A 13,341-nucleotide genomic window follows, 5' to 3' on the forward strand; every position below is an offset into this window, starting at 1 on the left:
CTAACTGGTACTCTTGAATTTATTGACGACTTTCTTCTCCTTAACGCGCCTATTCTGAAACCAGATTGTCACTTGTCTCTCTGTCAGATTTGTCTGGGCGGATATCCTCCTTCTTTTGTCCTTGGTGATGAATTTATTGGTGGCGTACTCCCTTTCCAGTTCTTTTAGCTGTACCTTGGTGTATGGCACACGCTTCTTTCTCCCACGGCGAATGGAGTTGTCTGCACCAGATATAGTGTCTGTAAAAAAAAAAAACACGTTCAATATTATATCTTAACCCACTTGCTACAGATTAGGAAAGCATTTCATTTTCATCATGTTTCTTCTCAGTGTTTCACATGCATTATGCAGAACAGAACCAATCAAATGGGACAGTGTAAATAAATAAATAAGAGCCTTTCACTTCACATCAGATATTGCATGTGTAAGTCTGTTTAAGTTGTATTGCACAATCTTATGTACATTGCGTTGTTATTTGTTACTAAACGTAGAAATTACCTTGTAAAGAGGATTTCCACAGAGGATTTGACTGTGGCTGGTCCTTGGTGCAGTAAACTTGGCCACTCCAGCCGTTGGTGATCGCCCATGGCTGGTATGGCTCCATGGGCAGCAGAGACTCGTGCCGGGGCTCGGAGGGAGCGCTCAGCGCAGGTACGACGGGCACGTCCAGGTAGCTGGGCTGGTAAGGAGCCGAGGAATAGCCTTGATAGAAGGCGAACTCTTTCGCCCTGGCCGGGAACTCCTCACCAGAGACTGATGTGTCCATGTATTTATCCCCATAGCCAGAGGGCTGCGCACAAGGCTTGACGCTGCTGTGTGACATCCTACATGGGTAATAACTGCTGCCAAAATATCCATAGGGCAAAGATGCATTGGGCGAGCTCTGGGTAGCAGAACAGGGGCTGCATTGTTTGCCAGGCTCCCCCATGCCAGAGACTGGCACCTCACTCGCAGTGTAGGTGGTGCTCGGAGCCAGCGAGGTTGGATGCGCTAACAAATTCCTGCACTGGTTTGCAGCAAAATTGCCTCCTGTAAATCCCTCCATGGTTTTGCTTCTTTCATCCAAGCCGTTGTCGTAGAGGAACATCACCGGGTCAATCCAGCGTGAATGGAGAAGTAATGAGGCGGTCATAGCATGCCCTACATCGAGACGACCAGTTCTTTTTCAAAATCCCCTCGACTGAACACAGATAGCGACTCTCAGAGAGTAACGATACCAACATGCCTGAGTACATAAAGATCGCAAGGTTATTGGCCAGGGCCAAACACGTGATATGCAAAAGAGATGATAAACGTCTAGACAGCAGATAATGCAGATCCAGCTCTATATTTGTGGAGATGTTAATCAGCATTACTATCTTTTTATTTAAATCAGTCATATTCATATTTTTTCATTCATATTTTAGCTCAGTGATATTGCAATATTTCACTGAGGGGAGCCTACATTCCTATTGCCTAAACAGGTATTAGGAAGTGATATCAGAACAGACTTCTATGTTGCAATTTGTACTGCAGCATCCGAAAGACTAAAGGTGATATCTGCTTTAACATTTTGTACAGAATGGATGCGTAATTGCGCACGCCATTCCAATTGCGCAGGCAGCTACGTTAAGGATAAACCAAGGAAGAGTTAGCCAATCTGGATTCAAAATCAATTTCGGGTTTCTATTTAAAAACTAAAGCTTTAGCGTGGCTTATTACTGCGGCATGAGCCCGGAGTCAAAGATTTTTTAATAAAATACGCCAGCAAGTTCTTAAATTGACTGAACTGTTTGAAAGGCTTTGAGTGAAGTTTTTCATGATTTCGCTGGCAGCTTTTGTATTTTCTAAATACGAGACTGCCTTAAGGATGTGACATTTGAGAATATAAAATATAAAGACATTAATAAATGAAATTATAGTCTCGGCTCATGATAGAAAAAGTGCATCATAGCCCAATGGTACTATAATCTGTCAACGCAAACACAAGCTCAGTGTCGACAAAATAGCAAAAGCAGGCCTCGTTTGGCAGCGCTCTTTTCCATACGGGTTAGACACGGCTGGAGGCCAAGGTCAAGTTGAAAGTTAGTCTGGTGAAATAGGCACTTGACGTCAGGAAAGCCCGAGGAGACAATACTGCCAAATGCCGAAGAGGAGACTTCATCCACAGGGTATGCTTGTTTCATAAAGTGGTCCATGTGTAACCCGGTTTAGGGAACTTTTCCTCTTTCTTTTATCCTGCAAGTCTTTGGCAGTAACAACAAAATGTGTTTTACGCGCGTTAACGAAGGGTTAAAATCAAGGTTCGAGTTCAACTATTTTTATCACGCTAACAGTAAAAAAGTGACCTCGGTAAGAAAATAAAACAACCTTGATTTTTTTTTTCATGTTTCTGCATTATTACACTATAATGCGAAACATACATCCAAGGGCGGGTTCTGTATGCTTCACGCAAAAAGCAAAGCTAAAAAGATAATGTCTAGGATTAGAACACAATTTCTAAAGTATAGAAACGAATTAATTATCTGCAGAGGCCTGTGGTAAAACAGTGAATGAAAAAGTGCTTTACGGCTTAAATGACTTTAAAATGTTCCTCAGCATGGAGTTGGGTGTGTTGTGATACAGCAGCCTATAGGGACGTCAAGATTTACATGGGGTAGATTCGGATGAAACAAAATTGTGTTTTTATTTTAATTATTTAGTTTCTGTTTTTCATTTTCAAGGTGAGAGCAGGGATGTAGTGGAATGTGTACCCATACCTAATCTCAATTTAACCACCTTTTAAATTTGAGGAATAACGTTTACCCTCCTTTTTAGGCTATAGGCTACATCTTTAGCACCTAAATTCATAGCATACATAATAGTACTATTTAAGGAAATAGCCTACAGCATAGACGTAGCCTATGCTTTTCTGAAAATAGGCCTATAGTGGATTTTTGTTTTTATTGATGGTTGTTTGACTTGATGATCACCGACTACGGGCTATAGCTTAACCACTTTTTATTTACCACTACATCAATGCATTTAGTGGTAAAACAAAACAACAACAAAACAAAACAAACAATAGTGGATTGTCTGGATTCAAAAGCCGAGCTGCTAAATGAGTGCAGGCTGTCCAGGCTGGACAGGAAACATCTCAGCCGTGTTGTTCCCACCTTAGAGGACGGCTGTCATTCAAAACTACACATTTAGCAGCGTTTAAGAATTTTCTTACAAAATAACTACAGTTATAAGCAGTAATGCCACAAGTGCAGGACAAAACTGACCGAAAATGACCGAAATCATAACTAGGTCATAAGTAGCATCTAATTTATGTCAAAGAATGAGTGTCGCTAAGGGAACTCACAAAGACAGACAACACACACACACACGCACACACACACACACACACACACGCACACACACACACACACAAAGAAACAATTACCGCGGATCAACTGTAGGCTATGTACCTAATTGCAATTATTTTCAAATTATATTATCACACAGGCGATGCAGGTAATATTCAAGGAAAAACATCGAAATCCAATTGATGCCAATTACAACCAAAAATTTGAAACTTCAATATGAATCACATTTATGGAGCGAAAGTCTATCCTCTCTTGTAAGACAACAGAACAGACCCGGGCTGAATAAGAAGGTCAAACTGCCCATGAAAAAAACAGAATACCCGCATACAAGTTCAGTTTTTCAATGGGCCTAATTTTCTTTTTTTTTTTTTTTTTTTACGTTGTCCTGAAGTGTCCGAGGCTAGGCTATCGGAAGAATAGCTTTGAGTTACAAGAGTGAAGGTTATAATTAGTTCGCTTGGCTAGCATGTTATGGGCTAAATGCAGACTTAACTTTAGGAATTTCGGAAATTTAGGAATGCAATTATAACCTTTAAAAAACCCAGGAATTTTCTTAAGAAAAAAAAAAAAAAAAGATACGAGACCTCGATTATACAATACAATAGCATAGATTATAAAATAGGCTTCAAAATGGTGAAAGGCTAAAGCACCATGATAACAACATAACACAGTTTAAGGATAATTCAAAACAGCGTACAATCTATGTGACTGTCATGGTGCTAATGCATAATGTTATAAACTCTATTCTTTTTTGAGCTAATAGCAAAGGCGACAGTATTTTTCATTAAGTGCTTTTTAGCAAAAGAAAACATGCAGGCAGACAGAGATTGTGAAGTGAAAAGTGCGAATCCACTTGGCCTCTGGCTAAATCTCACAGTTACAACATTAGAGGGATATTCGATGTGACCCCATATTGCGATGAAAATATCCGCCACAGAGACACGAATCAAGACTATGGTGGATGCAAAAGCTTATTAAAATGTTTTAAAGAGGCGCGCATGGCGAGCGAGAGCAGGGTGATGTCAGGGAGTGTGTCACTCAGCTGAGGCTGCTGGACACACAGGCTTCAGACCAAAGTGCTGCTCTGTTAGCAATACCTGCCAAGCAGATAACAACACAGCTCTTAGCCTACAGTGCTTAATGGACTTTTTATGGGTTTGTCTTGTGATCGCATGACCTATGGCATCTTGGCCCCTCGGTGGCTCTTGGCAAACTAGATCAGAAACATGCCGCCCTCTTTGTCTAAGTGGAGATAGAAAAGAGACACAGTAACAGTTGCTCCAAATTCACTGAATGATACACGATCCTGCAGTCTATTGTTTCTTATGGAGATGCAAACAGAAACAACAGTTGAGGTAAAATGCTTCACAGATGTGTAATTAGGCAATAGTCACAGAATAAAAAGGTGTTAAATTGAAATCTTCGTTGGAAAGAAATGTCTAGCAGCGGGGTATCTCATGGCTATGAATCAATAAAGGAAAAAAATGTAGCCTTTAGGCGTATAAACCGATTTTTTAACAATGTGTGCATTTTTTGTCCCTCCCTGTTTCTCTGTCCAGAGCGCAGCATCCCGCCGCTGCATCTGTTTTGTAGCCAAGCGCCAATAGGAAAACGTTTGTTTTTACTTAAGTGAAACATTTTGTCCTGACTTCCAATGCAGTGGGCAATAGGATTCAAACTAGACCATTTGAGAGTTATTTACCGTAATGTTACCGGTGCATGTGCTCAGAGACATGGAGGGAAAGTTGCCCAAATTTAAATTTTCGTTTTCTTTATTGGAGCCTAAGATAATAGGGATGACAACCAGCATCTTGTTTCCTCTGCATGTCTGTGGTTTGAGCATCTCATGTTTATGTCAAACTTCATAAGGCAGAAATCTATACTCAAATATGATTCTATTGTTTTTTATTTTGTGGACTATTTAAGTTCAATCAGTTTACCTGTGTTCACCCCTTTGAATCTTTATTAATTATCCTCACAAACAAAATAGAGCTTATTGCATTTGTTTCTTTAAAACTGAAATGTGAGATGACACAAAATAATGAACCATATTATTACTTTGCTCTTATTTGTGGTCAAAATATTTCTACATACTTCGAGACAAGGCCAGCATTTGTTGGATCAACATGGTTGGTTTTGTTTTCAAAATTTCAGTCAGTGTTTAACAAGCTTAAGTTAACATCCAAATCCAGTAAGTGCATGGGTAATGCTTGCATAGTTAGTTTTGAATTAATCATAGACAAATTTTGATTAAGACATTACAATCTGTCTCCTTTATTTTCAAACATTAGGATATGACATGAAGATCTTATCCCAAAGTAACAATTCAAATGTCAAGAGAAATAAACCCCATAGACAGGAGAAGGAAGAACGGCAACAAAAAGAAATCAAAGATCACAATCAATAGATAAATATGTGGCGACTAAACCTTATTCTCGGCTGTCTAGTGTTGGCAAATAAAGTGAACGAGTTCTCCTTCGTAACACCATACTCTCCACAGCTGAGTAGTAACATCGGCAGAGTTGTCACTGCCACTCAGCCTACTAAACAGTCTTTTGAGATCCTCCACATATCTGAAAATTAAAAAGGAGTGTTGCTTTTTATAAAGGCAAGATCACACAGGAAACATGATTTCCAACAGGGGATAGTGCTCACATGATCTGTCACGTTCTTTCACGTTGTGTTGGAGCGCTCTTGGCTTCGTCTCAGCTCACAACTTTTGAAAACAAAGTCCTCGGGGGCGAAATGCACCCTAACTACTCTATGTTAGTCCTGTGTGGAGCGGGGCCAGGCCTGGTAAGGCTGTGGACGGGGTGGAGGTGGACTTCCTCTACTGGCCCTCCTCCTCACGCAGGAACTGGAACACGGAGGAGAAATCTTTATTGGCGTAACCGCGCGCACACATCATACGGTAGATCTGATGGGCCAACGAGCCGAGAGGGACCGGAGTCTTTGTGTTGGTGGCTGTGTTCTGCGCGAGCCCCAGATCCTGAAAAAGGGGAGGAAAAAAAGCAAATATACATAAGCAAAAGCTAATAGAGCCGAATATTAAGCTCTACCAACAAAATTACTGGCCAAATACATCTATTCTATGTGTCACAGTTCAGAAAAAACTGCCATCATGTTCCTGGTCATTTTGATGAAATGAACAAATAAATACATCATGACTCCGTTTCAACAGGGATGAAAACTACTGCAGAATAGATATTAAATAAATGGGATAACATTTTAAGTGAAAGACAATCATCCCCTTCGAGCAAAATTTGAGAGCAGATTTTTCTGTATTATTAGCAAAAATATTATCGCTGGTGTAATAATTATAATATAAAATATAACTGAGTTTGGCCATGGAATAGACTTTCTTTCCCCATATCTGTAATGAGGAATACAGGCACAAACCTAAAGACTGATATATATTTTTTTTTTACGGAAGCAGCCACTCTCAAAACAAAATGTAGGCCCAGAAAATTAATGTGTCACTCACTCAGGAGTCCAGCAGAGAGCAACAGGATATTAAACTGACCTTAGCCATCAGCTGGGTGCCAAAGCCTCCTTGGTAGTTGTTCCCAGAGGGGACGCCCTCCATGACTCCAGGCACAGGGTTGTAGGTGTCACTGGACCAGCACCGGCCTGAACTCATGTTCAGGATCTTGGCCAACAGCTTTGGATCAAGACCTAGTCTGTGAGAGAAGAGGGAAATTCCAATTTATTTACAGAAAGTGTAATGCCACTGCTTCTGCTGAAACCATCAATTATATATTCAGTTTCCCCATTACTTGTAATTAAGGAAACATCCACCTGATTCCAAGGTTCATTGTCTCTGAAGTCCCAATCATTCCAATGGCTAACAGCATGTTGTTACAGATTTTAGCTGCCTGTAACAGGAAGCAGTTAATTAGTATTCAATAAGCTGAACACAATGTGAATTACAAAATATTTTCAAGTATATAAGCAATTAACAAACACACATACACATGCACACAAACAATCGTTGTACATGTGACTTAAGAAATAACCAATTTCCATATCTACAATAATAAAAGCATCCTGCCACTGAATGGCTAATATGAAATATCTGCTCATACCTGTCCAGTCCCAACCTGACCGCAGTAAACCACGTTGGCTCCCATGCAGCTGAGCAACTCCTTGGCTGCAGTGAATTCTTCCTCTGCTCCTCCGACCATAAAAGTCAGCTTCCCTGAACTGGCAGCACCCACACCTGGGAAAGGGAAACCATGCTTTAACACAAAACCACATTTCAGTGAACAGTCATGGTCAGTATATTCTGCTTACATTTTTGCAAGTTCCATTAGATGAAATGAAGCAAACAAAGGAAACTGAAGGCAATGAGATGAATAGTAAGAATTGCTGATCATTTCTTTCCTCAGAAAGCAAACGTCTGAGAGCAGCTTGTACTGACATCTCCTAGCTTCAATCCTCTTGAAGATACATGCTGACCATGTGTGGAAATATGACTTTAGCTCAAAACCTTTGTTTCATGTAAAAACTAAATTAATATTTCACCCCAAAATGAAAATTCAGTCATTATCTATTCACCCCCAAACTCCACTGACGTTCGTAGGACAACCAGTTAGCCCTGTACTCCCATCTCAGCCTTCTCCCAAGCTATTGAAGTTAATGAAGCCTTTTTACAGCTCCAAAAAAAACGCATAAAATGTCCAGCAAATTTCTCCAAACTGTTTATGCAGCATAATCCAAATGTTTTATAGCCAAACAATTGCTGTGTGGGTCCAAACGTCCAATATTCACCTCATTATCTTCTACATTTTCCTCAGTGACAATACTTTGTTCAGCAACATGGCAACAGTCACATGCCTGGTTGTGGGTGTGACCAGAACATTGCAACCCACAATGCAATTGTTTGGCTATAAAACACTTGAATTATGCTGCACCAGTGGTTTGGAGAAATTCGATGGCCATTTCACGATTTTTTAGGAACTGTAAAAAGATAGCCCCCATTAACTTCAATAGTTTGGGAGAAGACTGAGATGAACCTACAAGGGCTAACTCGCTGTAAGTAGATCATGACTGAACTTTCATTTTTTTAAAGTTTAAGTATTCCTTTAAAAACTACTGGAAATATTCACACACAAACGCCTCATCAAGACAGCCAATTGCCCATTTATTTTATAAACAATTATTGTAGGGCATTTCTGTTATATTTGATAATGAGATGTGTGAGAGAGGGTATGACATCACAAAGGTCATAATCTAGATAGGAAACTGGCACAAATACGTTGTACCTCATCCTGCGTTCGCATCATGCTGGGAGATCAAAAATACGAGTTTCCAACTGGAAACATAGTTATTCTTAAGTCTGACAATAATCATCACAAAGTCTGCAGGAAGCCTCCATGTTGCCATCCAGACAGGTTCAAACTAACTGACACCAAGTATGTGAAAACTTCTGAGTGGTTTCTCCGACTGTTGTTCCAATTATACCTATGATGTGAATGCAGTGATAACCCACTAATTATAATGCATCTGTGGTAAACAAAGCATGTTGGCAAAGAGTTTAAAATATGGAACACAGGTGAAACTCAGTGAAAAGAAACTTGCCCCAATCTTCCCTTTAATTTCTTATTCAAAAAGCCAATGAAAAGTCATGAGTTTGGAATTAAGTTCTATCTATCTAATCTTTTTTTTATTATTATCAAAATTGAGTTATCCACATATTCATGATCTTTGAATGTTACTTTATACTTGTGTGGTGCTCCATTAAAAAAAAAAAAAAAAGTTAAATATCTTTTTAAATATTTGCTCAATATCTCAGAACTGAACTCCACCCAGATAGAACCTTATAATTCCAAGCTCAGAGTTACAGAAGACATCCAGAGTAAAAGAGAGCTGTAAGATATCCAGTCTGTGACTCAAAAGCAGACAAAAGGTATATTTCTGTCTCCAGGCAATCAGACTAGGTCTGCCACATTTTGAACAAGTCTTTTGGTGAGACGCCTAAGCTGTGAGAAAGCAGGTTTGTTGATTTTCCATTATTGCTCCAGTAAAAGCATTCCTTTCAACTGTGCAGCTGCCAAAACCTCACTGACGCATTCAGAGCGGGAGCTGCAGCAAAATGACAGAACAGAAAACTAGAGGAACATTGTTGTTTACCATCAAAGAGAGCATAGACAACTACTACCTAATTATAATGTCTATTTTGGAAGAGAAGGGGGAAAAAAAACTCATCTCACCAAAAACCGGCCATTTTTGTCAAAACTGAGCTGGTTTTTGTTTTGGGGTGTCTACTGGATATGCGTGTGGTCTTTTCCTGTAATAGAAGTCCTGGCTACAGTGCAATCCTCTGGGGAAATGACAACATACTAGGTTCTTCTCTACTACCACTTGGCCAATCTCTCTCAGTGTTATTTCAAATCTCTAGTAAAGCCCTTAGCAAGGGACGCGTTCCAATCTGAAGAAAATGAAAGACGGCAGTCGGTTATCTCATCTGTTCCTTACGCTCTTCACACACACAGACAACAATCACACACATGTTGACTCAATTATACCCCAGCCCCCTTGTGTGCTTTTATGTTGGAGCTCTTGCCACATTGGATTAAACAGCCATTGCCATGCCGCTCAACTTCTTTTGATTTCTGTCTGGCCACTGGAGATGTTCAAAAAGTTTCATTTAGGAGCTGAAGCTTGGTGACTGACATCATACACTAAGTAGGAAATACACTACAGTTTGCACTATTTAAAGTGCCACACACACACACACACACACACACAAGTTCAATGTGGCGAGCTGGACAACCTTAATCCATGTGCACTACCACAGGAAGGAAGCATATAAATCATTACTAATCTTTAGGGCCTGATCGTAAAAAGGACCAACTTCAATTCAAAGAAAGTGCCTGTCCTGATGTTGAGAGACCGAGTTCAAACAAACTGTGTGTGTGTGTGGACCCCCAAGACAGCCTGAGAGCTTGCACTTTACAGCTAAGAATATTTCTGAGGGCAGAAGCCGCCCCTCCTCATCTCCACTCACTCCCAATCAATGGTAAAGACTCAGGACTCAGGTGCTGTTGCTGCTCTTTATGAACCAGCATTTGCACAAAGAGTAGCAAAACTGGATATGCCACTACTACAGAAATAAGTACTGAAATGCCAATGGCTATTTGAAGTTCAACTTAAAATAACATTGAGACTGCTGACATGTAGAGTTAGTTGTTATTCTATATGGACATATGGAAACTCATGGTCACACAATGTACAGTGGTTCATCTAACTTTCCTTTTTGAATCAAGTAAAATAGGAGGAATGCCAGACTATGTGATATTACAGGGATAATAGTTTGCTATATTACACTGTGAAATAAAATGCTTTAACAGATAAAGTGCACAATGTTTTGTATTTGCAGGGATGGAGAAAAGTGCGGTTCATCTGAGCTGCTGAAATTGGTAGTAATGCAGTGTTGTTTCTGTCATTTTCACAAATGATATGCATTTCAACAAAGATTGGATAGTAAACCGTATTGAAGGCTATATATATATTAACAACAATTATACAAACACTATCCTGATTACAAAAATAAAAAAATTCACCTCCTGACACAGGTGCGTCCATGAAAACTGCCCCCATCTTCTCGGCAGCAACAGCCATCTCTTTGGAAACAGCTGGGTCGATGGTGCTGGAGTCGATGAGCAGTGAGCCTTTCTTCACCTTTCTGTTGAGTCAGGTATATGCTTTAGAATGGGACATAACTGCAGAGGAGAAACATGCACAGTTTGAGCAAGAAACCGAAGTTTACTTGAGAATCCCGTTGGGTCCAGTGTAGACATCAACGACGTTAGGACTAGAGGGAAGCATGGTGATGATGCGGTCGGCCTTGTCCGCTACCTCAGAAGGATTATCGAGAATCTGAGAAAACACACAGTACCATGGCATGCGAAGTGAACAAACAGATAATGAGTTGGAAACCATTTCATAACTAAATGACTTGTGTACATTTTACTTGGTTTCTGTCCCACCTGAGCACCTAGCTCTTGCAGCTCTTTGCAGGACTCAGGGAACACATCCGTAGCGATGACTGGGTATCCGTGCTTCAGCAGGTTCTTTGCCATTGGGTTTCCCATATTGCCCAGTCCAATGAACCCCACCTGTGTCTTTGAGGCCATTGACCTTGTGGAGACTACAACACAGTGGCCAAGTGGGTCAATGAGCTTCAGTGCTTTAAAGATTCATTATCCTGGTTACCCGCTCAAGGGCAAAACAGAATTATTCATTACTCAAGTCACTTGATTTTTCCACAACACAATTTCTGTAAATATCTTTGTGGCAGATAGGACACAACTTGTAAATAATTTAAACAGACACTGATAATGTTAGGCTGAACATTTTGAGTTGGCCCTGGTACTGTTGAGCCTTGTTCAGCTGTGATATGTAAAAGTGGCTAATAGTACCCAAGGAGGAAACATTTTAATTAAAATGTGATTGCCCTTCAGTGCCAAAGTCATCCAACAGTACCCAAATCTTATCAATATTTACTTAAGCCTGCCTTGATAACACAGTACTTTTATTCATAAAAGTAATACGCTTATTTCAATCTGAGTTCTCTCTTTTGACAAAGAAATTATTTCAATCTATGAATTTATCTTCAGATTAATACATTTTAAGAGACACAGTGATACACACACACTGCACTGTGAGATTGTGCTACTGTGTTTTGTGAAATATCTTAATGATTACAATATACCACGCTAACAAAGAGTTGTCGAAAGAGCATTTTAAAACTTGCACTTTGCTGCATGTGATGTCGTGGTTGTCTGTTTCACTGTTAATGTAGAACCTCTTGGTCTCACAGCCTTTCTCACCTCTGTCCAAAAGGCTGCAAAGAGCCACCTCCCACCTCAAGTGCACTGTGAGTGAAATTACATAAGGTCCCCTACATGGACAGACAGTACGCTACGCTGTAGGACACATCAACCTATGTTGGCAGTTGTGGCCCTGATCAAAATTTTCAAGTCTTGCTGTCGAGGCGCCTGGCTGTTTTGGGATGCTAGAATATAAACAAGACATCATTTTAACACATAATGCTCTTTAACCAGCAAGTTGTGAACAAAAGTCTCTGCTGCAGCAGCTAAACCCAGCTAAGCCTAGTCTGGTGAAAATTAGCTCAAACTTCTGTTAATCGTTGCATGCAATACTCATGTTTTCATGTTGAAAATGCCTCCAAGTAACTAGTTCAACCTTTAAATCAAGCGCAGCGAAGTGCATTTTGCTTAACAGTTCAAGTTCGACTCTCCTTACCAAATGCAAAGTCAACATGTTGGTAACACCGTCCAACTAGGCACCGAGACCCTCTCAACACAGCAGCCATGCTTCTTTCCTCTTGACCTTACGTCTGACGTAACAGCAACGTGTACTTGTAAATGATGGGTGCTCCATCCAATCACAGAGCACACTCATCGAACACGGCCTCCCATTTTCATCCAATGAGCTGTGGGGGCGGGCCAGGGCTGCTGTTTTCTGATCGAAAGGATATTAACAGTTGCACTTTTCCTCAAAAACTTGATTTTTTTTTTTAATGGTAGGCATATCATCAACAATATAACAGCGACGATGATGTTCACCACACGAGTGTGCAAATGAAAAGGTGTCTGTTCATTGAAATATGCTTTACAAGAACACACACCATTTTGTTTCCACTACGTTACCGTTAGATATTATATAATGATAGCCTTGATGAAGTTGTATGCGATGTTTGTGAATGCATCACTTTGTGATAAATTCAAAATGTTACCATCTAAATTGTGATGAATAGGCTATAATTCTTGGTCGCATAGTTTCATCCATACATTTGCATCTGACTAATGTATCAAATTTGTTTGGATCACTGCCGATATCGCTGTGCCATTATTTCTCTGTACAGTACATTCTTACAATATAGCGTCCGTTATTTCCTCAAATATTTGAGAATGTTACATTTGTTACAACTTAAACGACGTGCGGGATTCCCAACGACTATCTTTCCGGAAATGACGTAATGTTG

General features: G+C 40.1%; 2 protein-coding genes across 2 annotated transcripts; both read right to left on the reverse strand.

The window, feature by feature from the left end:
• On the reverse strand, positions 1-1,132 carry hoxa13b (homeobox A13b). The gene is made up of 2 exons (XM_071900454.1): positions 499-1,132; positions 1-239 (listed from the first exon to the last, which is right to left on the reverse strand). The coding sequence occupies exons 1-2, from the start codon at positions 1,130-1,132 to the stop codon at positions 1-3; spliced, it is 873 nt and encodes a 290-aa protein (XP_071756555.1).
• Positions 1,133-5,597: 4,465 nt separating this feature from the next.
• Positions 5,598-12,681, reverse strand: hibadhb (3-hydroxyisobutyrate dehydrogenase b). Its single transcript, XM_071900456.2, has 8 exons — positions 12,600-12,681; positions 11,321-11,481; positions 11,101-11,210; positions 10,895-11,016; positions 7,415-7,548; positions 7,128-7,204; positions 6,853-7,009; positions 5,598-6,318 (listed from the first exon to the last, which is right to left on the reverse strand). The coding sequence occupies exons 1-8, from the start codon at positions 12,667-12,669 to the stop codon at positions 6,160-6,162; spliced, it is 990 nt and encodes a 329-aa protein (XP_071756557.1). The 5' UTR covers positions 12,670-12,681; the 3' UTR covers positions 5,598-6,159.
• Positions 12,682-13,341: the final 660 nt, after the last annotated feature.

Source organism: Centroberyx gerrardi, chromosome 12, assembly GCF_048128805.1.
Source record: "Centroberyx gerrardi isolate f3 chromosome 12, fCenGer3.hap1.cur.20231027, whole genome shotgun sequence".
In the NCBI taxonomy this organism is placed as follows: Eukaryota; Metazoa; Chordata; class Actinopteri; order Beryciformes; family Berycidae; genus Centroberyx; species Centroberyx gerrardi.

Bases quoted from the DNA above. Each gene is read 5' to 3' on its own strand.
- hoxa13b (XM_071900454.1), bottom strand. From the start codon at position 1,132: ATGACCGCCTCATTACTTCTCCATTCACGCTGGATTGACCCGGTGATG. The intron at 240-498 runs GTAATTTCTACG...TTTTTTTTACAG, and splicing joins GTGGAAATCCTCTTTACAAG to ACACTATATCTGGTGCAGAC.
- hibadhb (XM_071900456.2), bottom strand. From the start codon at position 12,669: ATGGCTGCTGTGTTGAGAGGGTCTCGGTGCCTAGTTGGACGGTGTTAC. The intron at 11,017-11,100 runs GTAAACTTCGGT...CTGACTCAACAG, and splicing joins GGACCCAACGGGATTCTCAA to AAAGGTGAAGAAAGGCTCAC. The intron at 6,319-6,852 runs GTCAGTTTAATA...CCCCTTTTTCAG, and splicing joins GCACCCAGCTGATGGCTAAG to GATCTGGGGCTCGCGCAGAA.